The sequence below is a fragment of the Rhinopithecus roxellana genome, chromosome 11 (assembly GCF_007565055.1).
Source record: "Rhinopithecus roxellana isolate Shanxi Qingling chromosome 11, ASM756505v1, whole genome shotgun sequence".
Lineage (NCBI taxonomy): Eukaryota > Metazoa > Chordata > Mammalia > Primates > Cercopithecidae > Rhinopithecus > Rhinopithecus roxellana.
This window is the reverse complement of record NC_044559.1, coordinates 36,484,160-36,511,213: the sequence shown is the minus strand read 5'-3', so window position 1 is coordinate 36,511,213 and position 27,054 is coordinate 36,484,160. Positions and strand designations below refer to the sequence as shown.

At 33.5% G+C, this 27,054-nt stretch overlaps 1 protein-coding gene across 1 annotated transcript in view; it reads right to left on the bottom strand.

The window, feature by feature from the left end:
• ATRNL1 (attractin like 1) overlaps nucleotides 1-27,054 on the bottom strand; it is an 845,855-nt gene that overhangs the window by 480,456 nt on the left and 338,345 nt on the right. Inside the window, exon 22 of the mRNA XM_030941431.1 lies at nucleotides 2,684-2,778. Within this exon, the coding sequence (XP_030797291.1) occupies nucleotides 2,684-2,778 (95 nt within the window). The remainder of the gene's footprint in view (nucleotides 1-2,683; nucleotides 2,779-27,054) is intronic.

Sequence of the window (27,054 nt, the reverse complement as noted above, 5' to 3'; positions counted from 1 at the left end):
TAACTGTTGTTGCTAAAACGTCACACAAAATTTCCAATTGATATAAAAAAACTATAAAACTCTTTTTAAACTTTTAGTTCATTCTCTATCAATTCCAAGTTTAGGCAATGCTGAATTATATGGTACCATAACTAAAGCCATATAAAAAGCATTTAGGGTTTAAAAAGCTGTACTGAAAAAGTGACACTGTAGTTATTCCAGTAAGTGATAAAATCAGTGATTTAGAACATTGTTTGTTAGATATGGATAAGTTTGGCAAAATAATGTTATACAGAAACCTGTTCAGAAATTGTTCACATGAAAGCACTGGCTAGAAGTGATGGATAGTGAGTTAAAATTAAATCTATTTTTCAAAATGTAGGAAATGTGTAAGTAGTTAAGGTATCTACTTTTTATTATTATTTTCTTATAGAATAAGCCTTGCCCAATAATACATAATAATTTCAGAGATTATTCCCACGTGAATACATATTTAATTAAAGAGGGTTACACAAAATGACATTATAAGCATTCTTAGTGATGCCTCTCATGACAGTTTTGCATACTTAAGCTTCACAGAACACTTTTCTGGTTTCTTGACTTCAAGTGGACAAGATAGTAGAAAGTAAAACAAAGCTGGGACATTGGAAAGCACTTGAGATTGCTGGAATTTGAAGGAGAAAATGGCAAAAAGAGAAGCAAACTAGAATTGTGGCTAATCTGGACATAAGTGTATGACACTATGGACAATACTGTGGAGGAATATTATTCACTCTCAAATTGTGAGTCAGACATACCCCTTACATTAAATTTCTTAGATCTTCAAAGAACCCCACAGGTTTGGAATTACTATTAAATAATCAAGAAGCCAAAGGTAAAGCATGACCGCTGACACCTGCTACAACATGGATGAACCTTGGAAACACTAGGCTAAGTGAAATAAGCCAGATACAAAAGGACAAATGATTACACTTATATGAAGTACCTAGTGTAAGTCAATTCATAAAGGCAGAGAGTAGAATAAAGATACCAGGGGCTGCAAAGAAGTGTGGAATGAGGCATTATTGCTTAATAAACACAGAGTTTCTGTTAGGGATAATGAAAATGTGGATGATGGTGATGATTGCACCACACTGCAAATATACTTAATGCCATTGAATTATATACCTGAAATTATTAAAATAAATTTTATTTTATGGCTATTTTACTACAATAAAAAGTCAATGGTAATTATAATGCAAGTATAAGAACTTTATCACATTGATAAATGTAGTTTCTGAGATTATTAATGTATCTATATATAAACAGATAATCAGTGAAGGACGCCTTGTATTTGAAACAAAATATCTTTTAAATTCTTACTTAAAAGTCAAAACTTTAAATGTATTTCCCAAGAATATAGTCATTCTTAAACTCTAGGGAATAAAGAGTAAACATAAAATGTAAAATAAACTGTTCTTTTTTTGGTAATGGGGGAGGCAGAATGCTATTTTACTGGAAAAGAAAAATTTAAGAAATTATATTAGTTGTCAGCAAGTCCAATGAACTACATTAAAAGGAAAGAAGCTGGAAAATGTCATGGTAATAATATATTTAGAGATTTCACCTACTTGAAAAAACATTAAATATATGATATGAATTTAACAATATGGATTAATTTATAAAAATAATAATATATATATATTTAACATAACTTCATTTCAAATGTATGAATGTTAGTTTTAAAAGAACTAAAATTCAACCCAAATAAACCCTATGTTTGATATTTCCATTCTCAGGATTTTCAACTTAATAAAGTCTCAGATGGATAGCAAAATATGTGTGTTATTTCAAGACAACCTAGGAGTCTTTACCTGAACTGATGGATTGAAATTAAAATTCACAATTAATCTTTCATATATATAAACTTCAAAAGCTTATACAATTATATCAATGATGTAGTCATTTCATTAAAGAATCTGTCATTCATATAACTCAGATAAACTACTGACTTAAAAAAAAGACAATGAAAACCTATTACTATGGAATGGTATAAAGGAAAGGAAAATATACTTAATATAGTATGCTTTGAATTCATTAGTTTTATTTATTTATTTATTTATTTACTTATTTATTGAGATGGAGTCTCACTCTGTCGTCAGGCTGGAGTGCAGTGGTGCGATCTCAGCTCACTGCAACCTCCGCCTCCTGGGTTCAAACAAATTTCCGGTCTCAGCCTCCTGAGTAGCTGCAACTACAGGCGCGCGCCATCATGCCCAGCTAATTTTTGTATTTTTAGAAGAGATGGGGATTCACCACATTGGCCAGGATGGTCTCGATCTCTGGGCCCCATGATCCGCCCACCTCAGCCTCCCAAAGTGCTGGGATTACAGGCGTGAGCCACCACACCCGACAGATATTTATTTTTAAATACGAACAGTCCGTGTTTGCATAATTATAGGCATAAATTTTGTTACAAGAATATATAAAGGGAGAAATTATATATAATTTAAAATATAGGGCTATTTGCAAAATCTGAAATATCAAACTCACAAATTATTGAATCACGAAGACAGAAAAAATTAACAGGATTAGTAGTTTCTACAAAGTCCCTACAATGTGATAATTCTGAGAAGAGGTAAAATCACAATGAAATATGAAAAAAAAAGTTGTATCCATTGACACTAGGATAATTATACTTTAAAAGATAACAATCTTTCCTCACCTGTTCTGGGTTTGCTATAAAGTTTATGGCAGTATGGTGGCGATCATCTTCCTGTAATAAGCTGAAGGTAAACTGATAATCAATCAAAAGGCTATCTGTAGGGAGGAAAAAAAGTACAATCCTGATATGTACTTTAAAAACTGTCTACAAAGCAAAATTTAGGTTACAATATATTGTACACTGATATTAAAAATGATTATCATTAAATACTAGTGGTATATTTAAGTATAACAAAATACAAATCTTCGTCCTCAATCAACAAAAAGCAAAACATAGTTATGGAAGAGGTACTAATTCCTTAAAAATTATATTTATTATTTCTGATGCTATTATAAAGTTAAAACAAACATTATAGACATTCTGGAAACTATACAAAAGAGAAAAAAATAAAAATTATCTATAATTTTATAACTACAGGGAAATACAGTTAACATTTTGGTACATTTTATTCCAGTTAGAATTCTGTAGCTATAAAGATAGACGTTTTCATAAAACTTCATAACTTTCATAAACTCAAAATTCTTTGAAAACATGAAGTTTGATAGCTAAATAATATTTGTCATATACTGTAATGTATTTACTTGTTTTTCAATTGTGTTCACTTCTACTTTTAGTAATTTTTAAATGATTCTATGATAAACGTCATTTTACAGATATGACATTTATTCACAATAATACAAGGAATTCTGGGAAAAGATATTCTTAATGTTGTCCACACATAATGCTGAAACCAAGGTGAAACCTTTAAATGTTACAGGTCATGAGTGGCTATGCATATTACATGAGGGTGACGTATTGCTAATAACATTAAACTGCTACATTTATAAAAATTATTTCAAATTATTTTAAATAAAAATATAGATTACTTCTATCTTTTGGATACATACCTTTCATATTATATCCTTAACTATTAAAAAGTATTAATATAGAATGTACAGATTGAATTACATTAAATGAATTTATTTTTAAAACTATTAAGGCATTATTCATATGCTTACTTGTATACTTTATAAGATTCACCCTATATATTTATTGTATAATTCAGTGTAAGGCAACATTTTGTCTAAGAATTTATAGGTGTCCTTATACCTAATAATGAGAATTACGCAATAGGTCATAGTTCCAATTTTCATCTGACTGCCAAAAAATTGCAGAGGAAAATTCAATGTGCCAGTGTTCTAGGCAATGCAGATACAATAAAAAAAAAATAAAAATTTCTGTCCTCTTGCAACTTATACTCTACTGAATGAACATCAGTCTTTTGGACAAGAATAAACCAGTAAAGAGGAGGGAGATACTGTTAGGTAGGAGTATGCCTCCAGCTTTGAGAAGAAACATTTAGAGAATTGAGATAGTAAATGAATATGGAGTTTACCAGAAAAAAAATATTCCAGGCACAGAGGACAAGTACAAAAACCTCAAATGAAGAGCAAGCCTTAACTGTTTTTGTCAGGTTTGTCAAAGATTGGATGGTTGTAGATGTGTGGTATTATTTCTGAGGCCTCTGTTCTGTTCTACTGGTCTACATGTCTGTTTTGGTACCAGTACCGTGCTGTTTTGGTTACTGTAGCCTTATAGTACAGTTTGAAGTCAGGTAGTGTGATGCCCCCAGCTTTGCTCTTTTTGCTTAGGATTGTCTTGACTATGCAGGCTCTTTTTTGGTTCCATATAATTTAAAGTAGTTTTTTTCTAATTCTGTGAAGAATGTCAGTGGTAGCTTGATAAGAATAGCACTGAATGTATAAATTACTTTGGGCAGCATGGCCATTTTCACAATATTGATTCTTCCTATCCATGAGCATGGAAGGTTTTTCCATTTGTTTGTGTGTTGTCTTATTTCCTTGAGCAGTGGTTCGTAGTTCTCCTTGAAGAGGTCCTTCACATCCCTTCTAAGTTGTACTCGTAGGTATCTTATTCTCTTTGTAGCAATTGTATGGGAATTTGCTCATGATTTGTCTCTGTTTGTCTATTATTGGTGTATAGGAATGCTTGTGATTTTTGCACTTTGGTTTTGTATCCTGAGACTTTGCTGAAGTTGCTTATCACCTTAAGGAGTTTTGGGGCTGAGATGATGGGGTTTTCTAAATATACAATCAAGTCATCTGAAAACAGAGATAATTTTACTTCCTCACTTCCTATTTGAATGCCCTTTATTTCTTTTTCTTGCCTGATTGCCCTTGCCAGAACTTCCACTACTATGTTGAATAGGAGTGGTGACAGCAAAAATCCTCAACAAAATGCTACCAAGCCAAGTTCAACAACACATTAAAAGGACCAAAGCCCATGATCAAGCAGGCTTTATCTCTGAGATACAAAGATGGTTCAACATATACACACCAATAAATGTGATACACTACATTAACAGAATGAAGGATAAAAATTATGTTATCATTAACAGATGCAGAAAAACGTGTGACAAAGTTCAACACCCTTTCATGATAAAAATACTGAACAACTAGGTATAGGAGAAACTTAACACAGTAGAGACCATATGTGAATAGCCCACAGCTAACACTATATTCAATGATAAAAAGCTGTAAGTATTCCTTCTATGTTCCAGAACAAGGAAGGGACACCCACTCTCACCATTTCTATTCAAGACGGTATTGGAAGTAAGGTCCAGAGCAATTAGGCAAGAAAAAGAAAAGGTATCTAAATCAGAAAGAAGTAGTAATCTCTGTTTGCTGATGATATATTATATAGATAAAAAACTAAAGGCTCCACACATACACACACACAAACACAAAAATCTGTTAGAACAAATAAATTCAACAGTGTTGCAGGATACAAAATAAACATACAAAAATCTGTTGTATTGCTATACACTAGCAATGAACTATCTGAAAAAGAAATTAAAGAAAACATTCTTACAATGGCATCAAAAGAAATAAAATACTTAGAAATAAACTTAACCAAAGAGAATAAAGACTTGAACGTTAAAAACTATAAAACATTGACAAAAGAAATTAAACACAAATAAATGACATCCCATGTTCATGGACTGGAAAAATTAATATTGTTAAAATGCCCATGCTAGCCAAAGTGATCTACAGATTCACTGCAAATCCTATCAAAATCCCAGTGCCTTTCTTTTACATAAATAGAAAAAACTCCTAAAATTCATATGGAACCACCAAATAACCCAAATAGTCAAAACGATTCTGAGCAAGAAGAAAAAAGGCTGGAGGTATCATATCCCTGATTTCAAAATATATTACAAGGTTATAATAATCAAAACAGTTTGGTACTGGCATGAAAAAAGATATATAGATAAATGTAACAGGGTAAAGAACCCAGAAATAAACCCATGCATGTATAGTTAACTGAGCTTTAACAAGGATGCCAAGAACACAATGGAGAAGGGACAGTGTCTTCATTAAACAGTTTTAGGAAAACTGCATATTCACATGTAAAAGAATGAAATTGGACCCTTATACCATACACAGAAATCAACTCAAAGTGGACTAAAGACTTACATGTAAAACCTGAAACCATCAAACTCTTATAAGGAAACAGAAAAAATCCTTATCAACAGAGAACTTCACAATGATTTCTTGAACATAATACCAAAAGCACAAGCAACAAAAGCAAAAATTGACAACTGAAATTACATCAAACTAAAAAGTTTCTGCACAGCAAAGGCAACAATCAAAAAAAGAAAATGGTATAAAATGAGAGAAAATATTTGCAAATCATGCATTGGACAAGGGGTAAATATCCAAAACATAAAAGGAAATCAAACAACTATATAGCAAGTAAACAAATAACCCAATTAAAATTGTGCAAAGAGTCTGAATAGACATTTCTCTAAAGAACTCTTGTGTACTGTTTATGGGAATGCAAATTGGTGCTGCCATTATGAAAAACAGTATGGTGTCTTCTCAAAAAATTAAAAATAGAACTACCATCTGTTCCAGCAATCCCACTTCTAGGTATATGTAGATAAAAAGAAACTGAATTCAGGATCTCAAAGTGATATCTGCACTTCTATGTTCTTTATAGCATTATTCTCAATAGCCAAGACATGGAAGCAACCTTAGTGTTTGTTGAAAGATGACCAATAAAGAAACTGTAGTATATACATACAATTAAATATTGTTCAGCATCAAAAAGGATGGAAATTCTGCCATTTGCAACCACATAGATAGACCTGGAGAACATGATGCTAAGTGAAATAAGCCTGACCAGAAGAACAAATATTTTATTATTCCACATGTATAAGAAATCTAAAATAATCAAATTCATACATGCAGACAGTAGTATGGGGGTTATCACGTGTTGGGATAGGAAGAAAGAAAAGGGGAAGTGCTACTCAAAGGGTACAAAGCTTCAGTTATGCAAAATGATTAAGCTCTGGTGAACTACTATACAAGATAGTACTTCCAGTTAACAATACTATATTGTATATTTTTAAAATTTGCTAACAAGTTAGGTCTTATATTAAGTGTTAAGAAAATAAATTAGTTAAACAAATAACTTAAGGTGTTGGATGGATATATTTATAGTCTTGATTGTGATGATGGTTTCATGGATGTATAATTATTTCCTAATTCATCAAATTGTGCATATTTATTGTGTACAGTATTTCTATGCCAATTACATCCCAATAAAGTACACTAAAAAAATCTGTGGTGAAAGGGAGACTGAATAAATGGCACAGGAACAAACAATAAAAATAAAAAACTAAAGTCTGAATTTATATCCTATATCAAACATAAAATATCAAACATAAAAATCAATTTCAGCTAATTAAAGACCTAAATATTAAAAAGCAAACTTCTATAGCCTTTCAAAAATACAAGAGAGCATCTGTTATGACCTTAAGAAAGCATGTCATTAAGATCTAAACCATAAAGGAAAAAATTAATAAAGTTTAAATCCCCTGCACAATAAATATTGTTTTGAAAAAACTTTTATTTTTGGTTCAGAAATATATGTGGAGATTTACTACATAGATAAACTTATGTCACAGGGATTTGCCATACAGATTTTTTTTATCACCCAGGTATTAAATCCAGTATCCAATAGTTGTCTCTCCCGCTTCCCATCCTCCACCCTCAAGTAGCCCCCAGTGTCTGTTGTACCCTTCTTTGTGTTCTTTAGTTCTCATCATTTAGCTACCACTTGTAAGTGAGAACATGCAGTATTTGGTTTTCTGTACCTGCACTGGTTTGCTAAGGATAATAGTCTCTAACCCTATCCATGTTCCCACAAAAAACATGATCTCATTTTTTACGGTTACATAGTATTCCACAGTATATGCATATCATATTTCCCTTATCCAATCTGTCACTGATGGACATTTGGGTTGATTCCATGTTTTTGCTATTGTGAACAGTGCTGCAATGGACATTTGTATGAACGTGTCTTTATGGTAGAATGATTTATATTCCTCTGGGCATATATCCCAAGTAATGGGAATAGTGGGTTGAATGGTAGTTCTGCTTTTGGCTCTTTGAGGAATTGTCATACTGCTTTCCACAATGGGTGAACTAATTTACACTCCCACTAAGAGTGTAAAAGTGCTCCCTTTTCTCTACAACCTCACCAGCATTTGTTATTTTTTGACATTTTAATAATACCCATCCTGACTGGCATGAGATGGTATCTCTATGTGGTTTTGATTTGCATTTCTCTAATGATCAGCAATACTGAGCTTTGTTTCATATGCTTCTTGGCCACATGTATGTCTTCTTTTGGAAAGTTTCTGTTCACATCCTTTGCCCACTTCTTAATGAGGTTGCTTGTTTCTTTCTTGAAAATTTAAGTTCCATATACATACTGGATATTAGATCTTTGATAGATGCATAGTTTGCAAATATTTTCTCCCATTTTATAGGATAGTTGATAGTTTCTGTTGGTAGTTTCTTTGCTGTGAAGAAGCTCCTTAATTAGATCCAACTTGTCAATTTTTGCTTTTGTTGTAATTGCTTTTGGTATCTATGTCATGAAATCTTTGCCTGTTCCTTTGTCTAGGATGGCATTGCCTAGCTTGTCTTCCAGGATTTTTATAGATTTAAGTTTTTAATCCATCTTGAGTTAATTTTTATATATGGTGAAAGGAAGGGGTCCAACTTCAATCTTCTGCATATGGATAGCCAGTTATCCTAGTACCATTTATTGAAAAGGGAGTCTTCATTGCTTGTTTTTGTGAGCTTTGTTGAAGATCAGATGGTCACAGGTGTGTGGCCTAATTCCTGGCTCTCCATTTTGTTCCATTGGTCTACGTGCCTGTTTTTGTACCAGTATCATGCTGGTTTGGTTACTGTAGCCCTGTAATATAGTTTGAAGCTGGTAACCTGATGCCCCCAGCTTTATTCTTTTTGCTTAGAATTGCCTTGGTTATTCGGGCTCTATTTGGGTTCCATATGAATTTTAAAATAGTTTTGTTCTAGTTCTGTGAAGAATGCTGCTGGTAGTTTTATAGGAATAGCATTGAATCTGTAAATTGCTTTGGGCAGTATAGCCATTTTAATGATATTGACAGCTCCTATCCATGAGTCTGGATGTTTTTCCATTTGCCTGTGTCTTCTCTTTGAGCAGTGGTTTGTAATTCTCATTGTAGAGATCTTTCACCTCCCTGGTTAGCTGTATTCTAAGGTATTTTATTCCTTTTGTAGCAATTGTGAATGGGATTGCCTTTCTGATTTGGCTTTCAGCTTGGCTGTTGCTGATGTATAGGAACCTAGTAATTTTTGTACACTGATTTTGTATCTGACAACTTCACTGCAGTTGTTTAAAAGGTGAAGGAGCTTTTGGGCTGAGACTATAGGATTTTCTAGATATAGGATCATGTCTCCTGGAAAGAAGGATAGCATTCCTTTGGATGCTCTTTATTTCTTTCTCTTGCCTGATTGCTCTGTCTAGGACTTATAATACTATGTTGAACAAGAGTGGTGAGAGAGGGCATTCTTGTCTTGTGCCAGTTTTCAAGGGGAATGATTCCAGCTATTGTCCGTTCAGTATGTTATTGGCTGTGGGTCTGTCATATATGGCTCTTATTATTTTGGGGTATGTTCCTTTAATACCTAAGTTACAGAGTTTTTAACATGAAGGGATATTAAATTTTATAGAAAGCTTTTTCTGCGCCTATTGAGGTAACTATGTTGTTTTTGTCTTTAGTCCTGTTTTTGTGATGAATCACATTTATTGATTTGCTTGTGTCAAACCAACCTTGCATCCTGGGGATGAAGCCTACTTACTTGATTCTGGTGTATTAGCTTTTTGCTGTGCTGCTGGATTTGTTCTGCAAGTATTTTGTTGGGGATTTCTGCATCTATGTTCATCCAAGATACTGGCCTGAAGTTTTCTTTTTTTGTTGTGTCTCTGCCAGGTTTTGGTATCAGGATGATGCTGGCATTGAAACAGAACATTTTCCCTGATGCCTTCATGGGTCTCACAAAAAGGGTGCCTCACTCAGCGCACAGCTCTTAAATAATCCCATGTGGGAGGGGGAGCACGCAAGTGAGCAGGTGCAGGAACCGGGATGAATGCTTCCGGGTGCCGGCAGAAGCAAAACTCTGTGCAGTCCCACGGTTTTGGGTCTGGGGAGTACCCAAAACCCCTGAAGCCCCAGAGGGCATGTGTTACAGTGTCTTTTTAGCTTTGCCATCCATGGAAGGCTTAAGTGTTAAATAGCTCAAGTGTCCACACCCATGGCTCCTGAGCTCTTGTTCAGAATCCAGGAAGAATCAGGTTGCATGAACAAACTGGAGGGTGGTGAATATGGAGGATTTTATTGCCAATGAAAGTGGCTTGCAGTGGGAAGGGGAGGTGGAAAGGATATGAGGTGAGAAGGTGGTCTTTCCCTAGAGTCTTGCTCTCTCCAGCCAAACTCTTCTCTGATACTCCCCGTCAAGTCATCCCTCTGAAGTCAAGCTGCTTCTCTCCAATGTCTGGCTGCTTATTCTCTTCTCTCCTTTTCTGCAGCTCCTCTGCCAGTGGAGCCTGTGGTTTTTACGGGTACATAATGGGAGGGTAGGGCAGACCAGGGTGATTTTGGAAAAGGCAACATACGAGCAGAAAACTGGGGATAGAAATTTCTCACTTTGGGAGACTGTTCGAGGCTTGAGGATGGGGCCCTCCCAGGGACTGCCCTCTTCTACCCAGTGTTTTCCTGCCTCCTGTCCATATCAGTATCATATAATGATTTGGAGAGGGGTCCCTTCCCCTCAATTTCTTGGAATAGTTTCTGTAGGGATAGTACCAGCTCTTCTTTGTACATTTGGTAGAATTCAGCTGTGAATTCATCAAGTTCTATGCCTTTTTTTTTTCCAGTTGGTTGGCAGGCTATTAGACTGGAGCACAAGTAATTGCAGATTTTGCCATTACTTTCAATGGCAAAAACTGCAATTAACCTGATACTCATTACTAATTCAATTTCAGAGCTCATTATTGGAGTGCTCAGGGAATCAATTTCTTCCTGGTTCAGTCTTGGGAGGTTGCATGTCTCTAGGAATTTATCTGTCTCTTCTAGGTTTTCTAGTTTGTGTGCATTGAGGTGATCAGATCATTGAGGTGATGTTTTTTTTTATTTCTGTGGGGTCAGTGGTAGTATTCCCTTCATCATTTCTGATTACATTTATTTGGATCTTCTCTCTTTTCTGCTTTAATAGTCTAGCTTGCAACATATCTTACTAATATTTTCAAAAAACCAACTCCTGGATTTGTTTATCTTTTAAATGGTTTTTTTGTGTGTCTTGATTTCCTTCAGTTCAGCTGTAATTTCAGTTATTTCTTGTCTTCTCCTAACTTTGGGGTTGATTTTTTCTTGCTTCTCTAATTCTTTCAGTTGTGATGTTAGGTTGTTAATTTGAGATCTTTCTAACTTTTTGATGTGGGCATTTAGCCCTATGAATTTCCCTCTTAACACTGCCTTAGCTATGTCCCAGAGATTCTGGTATATTTTAGCTCTATTCTCCTTATTTTCAAAGAACTTCTTGATTTCTGCCTTAATTTCATTATTTATCCAAAAGTCATTCCGGAGCATGTTGTTTAATTTCATGAGCAATTTTCTTCATCTTGATTTCTATTTTTACATGGTCCAATAGTGTGTTTGTTGTAATTTCAGTTCTTTTGCATTTGACAAGTACTGTTTTATATCCAATTATGCGGTCAATATTCAATTTTAGGGTAGGTGCCATGTAGCAAAGAGAAGAATGTATAAAGGTCCTTTTTAACAAAGATCAAGAGCCAAGTCATAGACTATGAGAAGATATTTGCTGTATAAATAATGTACAAAAAGTTAATATCCAGAAGCTATTAAATTAAAACTAGTATATATCAAGAAAATGTCAACAATATGAAAAAGACAAACTACAAAATAAGAAAAAGATAAAGACCAATAATTCAAAGAAGAGAAAATTAAATACACAATAAATATGTAAAATGATATTAAGTTTCAACAAGTCATAAAGAAAATGCAAGTAAAAACAAGATAGATTTTCAAAACTATCCAATTGGCAAATATTAAAGAGAATAAAAATACAAAATGTTGGTGAGGAAGTGGAAGAAAAGTATTGCATACCTTGGTGGAGCATAAATTAATATAAATATTTGCAGTGTAATTTGGGAAAAATCTTATAAATCTGCAATTCCATTTCTAATTGTATACCTCAAGGAACTTCCAGTTCAAGTAGAAATGTATAAGAATTGTAATTCCAGAATTATGTATTATTTTGAAAAATTAAGTACAACTTAGATGTGCATCAAAAGTAAAATGAATAAATGTTATATCTGTAGAAATATTCTACATAAGTAAAATAAATGCACTACAGCTGCATATATTAGCATTGATAAATCTCAAATATGTTGCACATAAAAGTAATTTGTAGGATTCACAGAATATATAATTTTTATATTTTTTAAATAATGTGGTATAGTAATAATTTTTATGGATGATTAAGTGAGCTAATAAATAAAAGGTACTTATAACAGTGTTTGACATATACTAAAGTACTCAATAAATATTGATTATTATATATATTGCAAACAAATAACATCAGCATATTAAGGACAAAACAAAATACAATTTGGTGGCTCCATCTAAAAAAAGACACAAAAAAATTCAACTCTATTGGTAATGTTTACTTTCTTTTTAAAAAATCTAAAGCAAATATAGCAAGGTGTCAAGCTTTATTAAAGCTTGGTAACAGGTACATGATTTTTAAGTATATTGTATATATTATAAAATATATATACTACATAAATAAAAGTATATATACTATAATTTTTAACACATTTTAAATTTCCATAACTTAAAAAAAGATAAACTATTCTTTATGTTTAAATATGCTAGGACCACTTTTTGAAAACTTTGTGAATAGAAAAAAATATTAAATAGCTGTATTTCAAGGCTTGAAGAATCAAAGCTATAAGTATCTATAAATCAACCTGTTGATTTTAAAGAGCCCAGAGTTTTGAACCACTTTAAACGATACATGTAACTAGTTTTTAAATATTTTGGCAAACAATCAGCAAACCACCTCTCTTAATTCCAAAAAAAATCAGAGATCCACAATTAATTTCCCAATTTTACATAAAAATCGAGTTTATAAAAATAGGTAAAAGTGATATAAAGAAGGACCTCTCTTCTTTACCCCTTTCACTTTTTGTATGAGCTTGGTAGAACTTCAGGAGAATACAAAGTCATTCATACTTCAGGCTCCAAATTCCAATTGCATAGATTTTTTTTAATCATAAAAACAAAAAGATACAAAAAGTTAACATTTTTGCTTTTCTTACATTATTTTGACTTGAAATGGTAAGAAGAGAAAAAGAGCAAAATCTCATTTTGATACTAATAGATGAAGTAGATACAATTAATTAAGTACAGTTTTTTTTTAGTTATTTAAAATACCCATGGGAAACATGTTGAGAAAGATAAAATCTAAAAAACATTGACTCCATGAAATTAAAGATGAAAAATGAGATAATAACACCAAAGATTACAATAAAAAGAGAGCTAAATAAATTACAAAAGGAAAAACAAAAAAGTAATAATGTAATGGCAAAATTTAAAAAGCTAATATGAGAATCAGAAAACAGAATGATTAATACATCATAAGACCTGAAATAGTGTTATGTAGGTCAAATATGAAAAAGCCTCCCAAAATAGAAATAGAGATGAAAATCACTCAAGAGAAATGCTACACAGAAAAATTCACTGTATGCATGACTAATGCAGTTAAAGCAGAGATCATAACGAGATGAAGGGTAGCACATATAATATATTAAATAAAGAAAAAAATCTGATGATGAAGAAAACCTAAATATTTAAAGGAAGTATCTTGTATAAATATAAAAAGCATATTATATTATGCCAATATTATTCATAATAGACAAAATGTAAAAACAACCTATGTCCATCAACTGAATGGTAAACAAAATGTGATATGTTCACACATAAAATGTTATTTTGTCATAAAAAGAAATAATGTAATGATATCTGCTATAACATGAATAAACTTCAAAAATACTGTGCTAATGAAAGAAATCAGTCACAAAAGACCACATATTCCATAATTTCATTTGTTATGTCCAAAATAGACAAATCCATACAGAAGATAAATGGTAGGCACTAGTTGGTGAAAAAAGAATGATAAGTGACTGCCGATACGTACAGGTTTCTTTTTGGAGTGATAAAAATGTTCCAAAATCAGTGCAGATGGTTGCACAACTGTGTATATATTAAAAGCTACTGAATTGTACACTTTAAAATGGCGACTTTCATGGTTTTTTGAAAATATCTCTATGAAGTTATTGTTAAAAAAAAAAAAAAAAAAACTACAGATATCCAGGCATGTCCATATAGGTATGTGCAGGCACACACACACACACACACACGCACGCACACACACACACTCACACAGACAAATGAGTTATTTACAGAGTAGGATTAGGCAACATGCCAAGTGCACTTTTTTTTTTTTAAGACGAAATCTCGCTCTGTCACCCAGGCTGGAGTGCAATGGCACAATTTTGGCTCTCTGAAACCTCCGCCTCCCGGGTTCAAGCGATTCTCGTGCCTCAGCTCCTGAGTAACTGGGATTACAGGCGTGTGCCCCCACATCCCGCTAATTGTTTGTGTATTTTTTAGTAGAGATGGGGATTTTGCCATGTTGGCCAGGCTGGTCTCAAACTCCTGACCTCAGGTGATCTACCCGTCCCAGTCTCCCAAAGTGCTAGGATTACAGGCATAAGTCACTGTGCCCAGCAGCCAAGCGCTCTTAAGCAGAAATAAATGTCAAAAGAAAAACAATGAAGTAATATTTTTGGAAAATATATACTCAGCAATGCTGTCCCCATTCATGAACAACAAAATAATAATTTCAAGGCCGGGTGCAGTGGCTCAAGCCTGTAATCCCAGCTCTTTGGGAGGCCAAGGTGGGCAGATCACCTGAGGTCAGGAGTTCGAGACCAGCCTGGCCAACATGGTGAAACCCCATCTCTACTAAAAATACAAAAATAGACTGGCATGGTGGTGCATGCCTGTAAGCCCAGCTTCTCGGGAGGCTAAGGCAGGAGAATTGCATGAACCTGGGAGGCAGAGTTGCAGTGAGCCAAGATGGCACCACTGCATTGCATCCTGGGTGACAGAGCAAGACTCATCTTAAAAATATAAAATAAAATAAGATAAAATAAAATAAAATAAAATAAAAATTTCAAGTAAACAGATGTCCTAAAAGGACATAATCTACATATCAACTTTGAAAAAAAAAAAACTCACACACACATTACAACTAAGAGACAAATACAAATATGAAAATAGCAAAGACAAAAGGTGAACAGATGACAGAGGTAAATTACAAAAATATAATTACACAGAAATATGAGTATTTTTAAAAAGAAAACAAAGTTGTCTATTTCTGCCTAGAATCAGTGTTTACCAAGAAATTAATATAAAACAACTAAGAAGCTATGAAATAATAAACAATTCAGTAATGTAGCCAGATAAGACTTAAATGTTAATATATAAATACCTACAGCTTTTATTTTGAGACGATCTTATTACATCAGTGATTATGCCTATCCCTGTGACCAAAAAACAAAACAAAAACAACTCTACACTGCCTTAATTACTGTAACTCTTTAGTTAGCCCTAACAGCTGGTAGAGCAACATGTCTAAGAAGGCACTTTAATATTAATCTTGTCTCCAACAACCTGACAAACATTCCTGTTATTTCTGATAATCTGCCTGTAGACACTTCGATTTCTTATGGAAACAATTATATCATCTGTAAAATAAATGCAAATTGAAATCCTCTTTTTAATCTTTATGGCTATAATTCATATTTCTTTTTTTTTTTTTATACTTTAAGTTCTAGGGTACATGTGCATAACGTGCAGGTTTGTTACATATGTATACTTATGCCATGTTGGTGTGCTGCACCCATCAACTCGTCAGCACCCATCAATTCATCATTTATATCATGTATAACTCCCCAATGCAATCCCTCCCTCCTCCCCCCTCCCCCCTCCCCATGATAGGCCCCAGTGCGTGATGTTCCCCTTCCCGAGTCCAAGTGATCTCATTGTTCAGTTCCCACCTATGAGTGAGAACATGCGGTGTTTGGTTTGCTGTTCTTGTGATAGTTTGCTAAGAATGATGGTTTCCAGCTGCATCCATGTCCCTACAAAGGACGCAAACTCATCCTTTGTTATGGCTGCATAGTATTCCATGGTGTATATGTGCCACATTTTCTTAATCCAGTCTGTCACAGATGGACATTTGGGTTGATTTCAAGTCTTTGCTATTGTGAATAGTGCCGCAATAAACATACGTGTACATGTGTCTTTGTAGTAGAATAATTTATAATCCTTTGGGTATATACCCAGTAGTGGGATGGCTGGGTCATATGGTACATCTAGTTCTAGATCCTTGAGGAATTGCCATACTGTTTTCCATAATGGTTGAACTAGTTTACAATCCCACCAACAGTGTAAAAGTGTTCCTATTTCTCCACATCCTCTCCAACACCTGTTGTTTCCTGACTTCTTAATGATTGCCATTCTAACTGGTGTGAGATGGTATCTCATTGTGGTTTTGATTTGCATTTCTCTGATGGCGAGTGATGATGAGCATTTTTTCATGTGTCTGTTGGCTGTATGAATATCTTCTTTTGAGAAATGTTCATATTTCTATTAACTGTGTTCTTCAGATCTTTGATATTCTTTCTGAATTTTGTCTGCTTGATCTATTAATACTCTAAAGAGGTATGTTTAATTTTTTATTGTAGCTTAATCAATTTTTGCTCCACATATTAGGTCTACTTTATTAGTTGCATACACTCAAATATGAAGGAATAATAAATACTCTGAGGCATACAGACTTCAGAAGCTTTGACACGCAGACTTCCGTTAAAACAATTTTTGATTAAAGACTTGAGAAGAGATAAATATAGAATGTGTAGCAAAAAGTATACCACGAGATACGGACATGGGGCTGATAAAATACCTTGGTGAATTTGTTATCTTTGTAAAAATTGCAGTGACCAAAGAAAAATGCATATCCATAACAACCAAGAATAGAAAGTCTAGAGAATATCAAAACACTGTGATATTAGAATTCCAAAAAATATAGTATACAAGAATTCCAAAAAAAAAGTTATGCTAAAAGTTATGCTAAAAATAAAAGAATGCTAAAATGCTTATCTTATAGGAGGGGGATATCAGTATGTTTCCACCTCCAAAAAAACTATAAAAGGCTTAAAAACAAATATATAAAAAGTAAAAATATAAACTAAAAACATTAAAATAGTAGAAATTGATTCAAAGATATGAATAATAACACCAAAAATAAATGGATTCAACTCATCATTAATCACAAAAATTTACAGATTAGGAAAAAGCAAAATCAAAGTCTTCTATTTTTAAGAGATATGCCTATAATAATAGAGCCCACAAAGACTGAAAGGATGAAGGAAGACACATCAGGCAAATGCTAATCAAAAGAAACAGGTGTAATTATAATCAGTTATAGACTTTGAAACCAAAAATGCATCATTAATGACATCACTATAAATCATCAATATAATAATTTGGTGATGTCAAATCACCCAAAAAATGCAAAAACTTAAACACATATAATCATCAATAGCTTTTCTTTTACATCAATAGAGGTTTTACATTCAACAGAAAATGTAATGGTTGAAAAATACTATTCTGAATAACAAACTAATAAAAATTTCCAAGCCAAATGAAATCCCAGAAATAAACTAAATAAATCTTTAATTTACAAAACTACAAAATCTATTTTAGGTCATAAAAGAAGATGTAACGACACATGATAAATAGATTGCTAAGGAACATTCTAAATTTTAACACTTAAAAATATATATATGTTCTCCTCAGATTAATCTTTTAAATTAACAAAACTCCAATCAGAATTATAGACACATAGAAGAGAGAAGTGAGGAATCAAAGACCTTGTTCCGACGGAGTTTGCGTTCTATTAATAGATGACAAAACCAATAATAATCACACAAATAAGACATTTTAAGAGAGTGGTATATGCTATAAAGATAGCAAGGTAATGTTTTGGAATAGGTGTTACAAATTACTGCCCGCAGAACAAATCTGGTCCACAGCCTGTTTTTGTAGATAGTTTATGATAACACAGCTACCACTAATCATTTACACATTGTCTATGGTTGCCTGTCTGCTCCATTGGCAGAGTTTAGTAGGAACAATAGAGACCATCTGGCCTGCCACGCCTAAAATATCTATTATTTGGCCCTTTACAGCAAAAGCTTACCAATCCGTATTATAGGTTCAGAGAAGGTTGCTTTACAAAAGGCACACAAAAGGAAATAACATCTGAAATTATAAACAAAAAATGAGAAGCAAGTCATGTAAACAATCAGTGAAAAAGTTCCTGGTCAAACACACACACACACACACACACACACACACACACACACACACACACACACACAGAGAGAGAGAGAGAGAGAGAGAGAGAGAGAGACAGAGAGAGAGACAGAGAGAGAGACAGAGAAAGAGAGTGAGTGCAAAGACAAATGAAAATGAGGTTGCGCTCTTTGAGGAAAAAAAAATAATTCCACTGTGCTTAGAACGATTTTTGGAGAGTTGTAAGAGACAAAGTCAGAAAGTAGGTAAGGGCTACATCAGGAAAACCATGAGAAGATCTCAAGCTAGGGAATGAGATGGTCTGATTTCTAATTTTTAAATGTCACCCTGGTGGCAGATTGGAAAAAGTCTGAAGAAAATCAAAATTGAAAATGGGAAAACTACTCAAGGAGGCTTCTAAAAAGGACCAGACTCAAAATGACAGTGCCTTGGACGGGGTCGGAGAAGTAGAACAGAGAAAGATATATATCTTTGAGATATATTGTATAAGGAAATCCAACTGAACTACTAAACACCCTCACAAAGTAAGGGGAGGAAGGAGAGTATCAGACAAGGGGACTCAAAGAAGGTTTTGGAATCAGGAATCAAAGGGCTTTCAGATATTTGACAAGAGTAAGTATATAGGCATTATGTACATTTACTGAAATGAGGAAGTCTGAGTAAAGAATAAAATTTTGGAAAATGAGGAAAAACCAAGAGTTCTGTTTTGAAAATATTAAATATGATTTTCTAATAAAATATCTAAATGATAGTATCAAACAAAGTCAGAGAAATCAGTTTGCAGCTCAGAAAAGTGATCAAAACTACAAGTTTTGGAACATCAAAATTTAGATGCTACTTAAAACTATGGAAACTGATAAAGTCAAGTGGGAAAAAAAAAGTAAAAAAGACTAAAACGGTGCAGTCAGTGACAGAGTAGGAGAAATTGGAAAGTATGATAGGAAAGTCAAGAAATAGACTGTTTCAACTGTTCGATTCTGTGGTATGCTTCCTTAGAAAAGCAACGTCTATGGAGTTGTGGGGATTGAAGAGGAAATGGGTGGTAAAGATTTGGTGACAAGTTTAGGCAACTATTTTGGGAAGGGCTGATCTGAAAGAAAATACAGAAATGGTGCAATAGTTGGAGAAGTACAAGGGGAGTAGAAAAATTTTATTTTTAACATAAGATATATTAAAACACGTATACGTGTGCTAAGGAAATTGGTCCAGTAGAGTCTGAGCAACTGTTGATAAGGGAAAAATGGAAGAGCAAAGGCCCTTATAGAGTTAAAGGAATAAAGTTTAGAGCAAAACAAATTGAAAACTAGGCTTTTGTTAGGAACAGACGCATTCTTTCCTTGATAATAAACTAAAGGCAGAGAAAATAAGTATAAGTGCAAAAAAGTTTGTTGATTGTTGTGGTGAAAAAAATGGGGATATTCCCATCTATTTGCTTATACTTTTTCTTTTTCTTTTTTTTCTTTTTTTTTTTTTTTTTTTTTTTTTTTTTTTTTTTTTTTTGAGACGGAGTCTCGCTGTGTCCCCTGGGCTGGAGTGCAGTGGCCAGATCTCAGCTCACTGCAAGCTCCGCTGCCTCCCAGGTTCAAGCCATTCTCTCGCCTCTGCTTATACTTTTTCAATGAAGCAGGAGGTAAAATTATTAGCTCATGCAGATAAAGGTTTGAGAATAGAGATGAAGTTTTAAAACACTTCTTTGGAGAATATTAAAAGGGAAATGCAGGAAAACTACCAGGTAGTTTTGCATTTTCCTTTGATAAAGTTCAAGACCAACCAGTCAACACAGCTATATGATTTTTTCCCCCCAGCAATGTGAGGGTGAAGAAAGTTCAGACACAGAGTAGTGAAGAGTTGGGTTAACAAGAGTTTGAGTTTTGCTGCACAAATAGAAGAAACAGGAGTGGGAGGAAAATATGCAGTATTAGTTAAGGACTGATAACTATAATGGACCATAAAACCTCACATGGTTAAGGTCATAAAAGAAGACAGCAGGGCACTTAGGGTGAAAATGAGAAAACAAGTAGGGTTAATGAATTACAAATTTCAATGAGTTTGAATAATTATGGCATTGGTACTTAGTGAGCAAGATGGACTAAAGGTGGTAAGATATTTGAATTTGATATTTCATAGGTAATGTTATTAATGACAAGGTATAGGGTAATACCATTGTCATACCCTAGTGCATGGGTCAGGAAACCCATAAAATTTTTAAAGGAAAGAAAGAATAAAACTCCAGAACCAATGAGCATATATAATTCCTAATTTGGTTTCTAAACATTATTCTCCAATATAAGAAACCATGGCATCTTGGGGAAATGGGAACTAGTTGATTCCAGGGCTGGAAGATGGAAAGTACAAGGTAAGCCTGAAATATCTTGTAATGCTAGAAAATAAGGATGCACTCAACAAATGATGGAGTCATGTTAAAAAACACAGAAGCCAAATTGAGGGGGAATCTTAATGACCAGATCTAGAACAATTTGAGCTACAACATAAATAACGACAGTAATTTCATATAAATCATAAAATTAAATAGATATCCATAAGTCCATACTGATATAAATAAATAAATAAACAAATTAATGAGCAGGGAGAAGGAACAGCTCTGCCTAACAGTTAACAGATGTAAAAGAAATGATGAAATAGAAAATCATCATTTGGTAAACACATTAGTAATAATTCTTTCATATAAGAATAATCAATGTATGGTAAAAGTTGCCTTTTCCAGCTTCCAAAGCCTGTCCTCATTTGTTGGCTCATGGTCCCTTCCCTCACATCTCTCCACTTGCTTCCATCATCACATCTTCTACTACTGTAGTCAAATTTACTCCACTTCCCTTTCATAAGAATACTTGTTATTACACTGAGCACAACAGGATAATCCAGAATAGTCTCTCTCAAAATCCTTAGTTTAAGCATATATGCTAACTTCCTCTTATCATTTAAGGAAAGTATGTATCACAGGTTCTTGGGAGGATGTAGACATCTTTGGGGGTGCATTACTCACCCTAACACAGAATATCAGTAGATAAATGACAGGAAAACGAATACAATTTAGTAACCATTTTCTCTAGGTAGAGAAATTAGTAATTTTTATTTTTATTTTTATTTGTCTCTTTTCTAGAATGAACATGCAGTATTTCTACTATTGGGCCAAAAAAAAAAATGTAAACCAGTGTTCGGAGAGTTTCTTTGTTTTAATCCTTGATCTTCAACATGTTTTTCACGTGATGTATACCTACACATTAAATAGATTGATATACAGATGACCCTATACAACACAGGTTTGAACTATGCAAGTCCACTCATATGTGAATTTTCTTCCACCTTTGCCACCTCTGAGACAGGAAGACCAACCCCTCCTCTTGCTCATCCTCAGTCTACTCAACATGATGACATTAAGAATGAAGACCTTTATGACGATCCATTTCCACTTCTACTTATAGTAAACATAGTTTCTCTTCCTTATGACTTTCTTAATATATTTTCTTTTCTCTAGCTTACTTTACTGTAAGAATACAGTATATAATGCATATAACATACAAAACATATGTGAATCAACTGTTTATGTTATTGGTAAGGTTTCTGGCCAATAGTAATTATTAGCAGTTAAGTTCAGGGAGAGTAAAAAGATATATGCAGATTTTCGACTATATGCAGGGTTGGTGCCTCTACACCCCATGGGGTTCAAGGGTCAACTGTATTTATGTTTCTCTCCAAAAATGGCATATTTCATTCCTAATACACAAACTTCTCAGATATAGGCTAACAAAAACATACAAGATAATGGGTCTCTCATCCTAGTCTTACATGACCAGAATATGCCCAGGGTTAAGTTTCAACGTGCAGAAGTTGATTTTTTTAAGGTTGTTTAGTCAATACTGGTCTAGCAGCCATAGTGCAAAAAAGTGTCTGCTATTTACTACAAGAACAAATTATGTACTAAATTAAGCTGATGAGTAAAACACATTGCATGAAAAAGGAGTTTAAGCAAAATATATATATATATATATAAAGAGAAAAGGCTTTTAACCTATACAAGATGTTTAAAGAAGTCAGATATAAAAAACTAATGATTAGGTGGAAAGTGACGACTAAAAATGTATATGCATAAAAAGACATTTTGAAAGAGAACTTAAACTAAGAAGAAAGTTTCTGAGTACATTTTATGCTTGGAATGATGAACAGCAAGTAGTGAATATTTAAGATTTGCTTTACTCTTGCAACAAAATCTGCAGGAAATAATGTATTTTTTAAGAAGATAGTAACCAGTGATAAAAAATCATCAAGGTGTATATTGGAAATATCTTTGTATCTGAGATGCAAGATGGCAGGCATGTTAGGATAACAAATAAAAATAAGCCTGATTTGCATATGCTATATCAATGGCACTGCTCATGTAAACTTCAACTAATTGGAAACAAGAATCTTAGATATAAATTTTGACTTGTTTCTGAAATTTTATATTTGAATTTTTTGAGAAACAAACTGCAGCTTAATAATTTGCTTTTTCACTGAGTTACTGTTTCCGTTTTAATTTAGCATCATCTATACTATTTAAGGAGATCTTGGTTGTAATCTTCCATGTAACAACTAAGTTATTTTATGCAAGTTAATTAAGTTCAATGAGACCCAGTGGTACAACACGGATAAAACCGCCTATGTCATAGGATTATTCTGTGAATTAAACATAATTATGTGAGTGTGTATTTGGCTTAGAGAAGACTGTCTGATAAAATAAAGGCATTCGATAAAGTTATTTTACTTCCTTATTCACTGTAGTTATTTCTGAAAGAATTCTGAAGGATTTCAAAAGTTAGATTCTCGTATGTATATTTATATTCATATGTTTGTTAATAAACATATGTTTATGATCTTATAGTCAGCCAACCTGAGGAGTCTGTAAAGGATACATACAGACTTTCACAACAATATCAAGAGTCCAAAAACATTTAAACAATGGTACGATTATAAATATAAGTATCTGAAAACTTAGACTATTGTTTAGTAAATGATAAAAACCCATGTGAATAAAAGCACAAGTATTTTAATAGTCTCAATGTGCTGTAGTGATATTTTACAGATAGCTTTAGGAACATGCCTCAAAAAATAAACCAAAAATGGTCTCTTTTATGCTCTATTGACCCCACCAAGCTGCTTTACATACTGAAAGCAGACTGATTATTTTAAAAGCAAAATGTGGCCGGGCGCGGTGGCTCAAGCCTGTAATCCCAGCACTTTGGGAGGCTGAGACGGGCGGATCACGAGGTCAGGAGATCGAGACCATCCTGGCGAACACGGTGAAACCCCGTCTCTACTAAAAAAAATACAAAAAAACTAGCCGGGCGAGGTGGCGGGCGCCTGTAATCCCAGCTACTCGGGAGGCTGAGGCAGGAGAATGGCGTAAACCCGGGAGGCGGAGCTTGCAGTGAGCTGAGATCCGGCCACTGCACTCCAGCCTGGGCGACAGAGCGAGACTCCATCTCAAAAAAATAAATAAATAAATAAAAGCAAAATGTAACATTTTTCTCTCCTCTAAATGTCCTTCAATGGCATCCTATTTTTCTTATGATAAAGACCATATCTTACATGTTCTATAAAGCACAGCATTGTTTGGATCTTGCAGATCTTGTAAGCTTCCTATTTTTGCTTTGTATATTCTAGGTGTTTCAATGTTGGTTTTCTTTTAGTAACTCAAACATTCCATGTTCTTTCTAGCCACAAATCTTTGTACATGCTGTCCCTTTTGGTTTCACTTCTTCCTATCTATCCTCACACTATCACACCTTATCAAGTCATTTCTTCAAATCAAAACTCAATCATTCCCTTACCTCAACTACTCCCTATCCCACAAATTAGGTCAGGCCCTCTTGTAATATATTCCCTAAGCTCTATAAAATTTGGGAATACATTCCCAAAACTCTACAATTCTCATTCAGAGTTCTTACGAAAATCACACCTAAGAAAATCATATAACTGGTTTAATATTTATTTTCTCTAGTAGTGTATAAGCTTCAATAGAGGAAAAACCATTTTGTTCACTTCGTTATCCAGAGTCTAACATTGTAGCTAGTCAATAAATATATGTAGAATAAATAAACACAAGTCAGTAAATGCAAGTAAATGACAGTCTCTCCAAGCTCTAACAGTCGAATCCTCCAGAAAGTAATTTAATGAGAAAAAATATGTCACCCTTGGGAATACTGAAATTATTAGAAATTATTAATATAAAATTGTTTTGTATGTAAATATTTAATAAATACTATTTTTTCCTTGTTTGCTCAACTGTACTATGTTTAAAATTATTAAGAATTTCTATTGAACCTGAAACATTTAGAACAATTTCAAAAATAAAATCTATTGCACAAGTTTTACAGGTTCAACATTTGCTAGATATCATATCATAGCAAAAAACACAGTCGTAATTCAAACTCTGAAAACTACTAATTGTCTGACCTAAGATACACATTTAAATTCATTCAGTCTTACAAATAAATTTTTTACATAAATAAATAAAAAAGAATAGATGATTATCACCAATGCCATACATTAGTTTTTCTAATTTATGGGATTTTTAATAATATGCCATGACCCCAGAAGTCACCTTTTTTTTTTTTACTTCATAGTAGCTCAAAATCACTAAACTTTCAATTATCCTGCAATGATAAATGGTCATCTATTTAGTTTCATTTGAAAGAAATGTTCAACAGGTTAAGAAAACAAACCTTGAAATTCATTATTTTTCAAATAAAAGACTGATGCTTAAAGTTTCTCAATGATATAACAGTATTACCTTATGTCCATAATAAACTTAAAGCAACTTTTACTTGATAATCTACAATATGATCTCCAGACATTTTTGCTCAAGTACCCCAACAATAAAAATGCTTGCACATACAGCTACAATAAATGTATATTCATTTATTTATTAATAATTTATATGAGTCTACTAGCATTAAACATAACTGAAGGTCTGTTATGAGTCATGCAGATTTCTAAGTATGGAGATCCAATAAAACAAGGTCCTGTGTTCAAAGAATTTCTTTCTAGTAAAATTTCATTTTACTTAAAAACCTAAATTCAAATTAAAAACAGAAAACAACTGAGATAATTGTATACTATGTAAGTGTTAGGATGGAAATAAAAGGCTTGTGATATCTGGAGAAGTCATTTTTGTTAGGGTTGGAATATTAGCTGGGGATAGAGTACTTGAGAGAGAAAAGTAGTAAATGTTATAATCTATCATAAAGTTTGAGATATCTAAAAAAAAGCAAATTAAGTAATTAAGACATACAAATAAAATGACTTGCCATATGTCTTAGTCTGTTTTGTGCTGCTATAACAGAATACCACAAAATATCACATACTGAACAATTTATAATAAATAAAAATTTATGGGGTCACAGTTTTGAAGGCTGAGAAGTAAAAGACCAAACAGCTGGCATCTGGTGAGGGCCTTCTTGCTATGTCATCCCATGGCAGAAGGCCAAAGGGCAAGAGAGAATAAGAGGGGACTTAACTTGCCTTTCAATAACAGCACAAATCCCACCTATGAGGGTGGAGTTTTCAAGGCCTAGTCACCTCTTAAAGGTCCCGATCCCAGCACTTTGGGAAGCCAAGAAGGGCAGATCACGAGGTCAGGAAATCAAGTCCATCCTGGCTAACACGGTGAAACCCCGTCTCTACTAAAAATACAAAAACAAAATAAGCCAGGCATGGTGGCAGGCACTTGTAGTCCCAGCTACTCAGGAGGCTGAGGCAGGAGAATGGCGTGAACCCGTAGGCGAAGCTTGCAGATAGGGCCACTGCACTCCAGCCTGGGCAACAGAGCAAGACTCCATCTCAAAAAAAAAAAAAAAAAAAAAAAAAGTCCCATGTCTTAATATTGTTAAAGTGTCAATTAAATTTTAGCATGAGTTTTGGAGGCAACAAACATTCAAACCATAGTACCATATAAATTCCCAAATTATCAGGAACTTAATCTTATACTCCATCTTGTTCATAGATTCAGTGGCATATTCTAATAAAAGTATGGGAGCCAGTGGATACAGTTAGAGTTACAGTTTGTTTGGATATCTATTAAAGTAGGAATTTCTTACTATTCTTCCTGTTTGTAATCTAACTGAATATTCTAAAAGTGTATTTTTAAATTTGAACCTTAAGGTAATTTATTGGAATGCATGCCTTTCAGAAAAACTCAGTTTAATGAAATTCTATAATGGAATTACATAAAATTTTTGTATCAATTTTGGGAAGTTACGATATCTTTGGATGAAGATTTCCTATTTGAAAAAACGGTATGATTTTTTAATTGTTTAGATCCTCTTATTTCCTTCAGCATAATGTTTTTATTCCATTCATATAAAAACTTTTTGCTTACCCATACCACTAATTTCCACTTCTTTAATGGTTAAGAGGGTTGAAACCTGCCTTTACTATTTCCTGTGTGATCTTATACAAATTAGCTCAGCTTTCTCTATCTCTGTTTTCTTATCTATAAAAT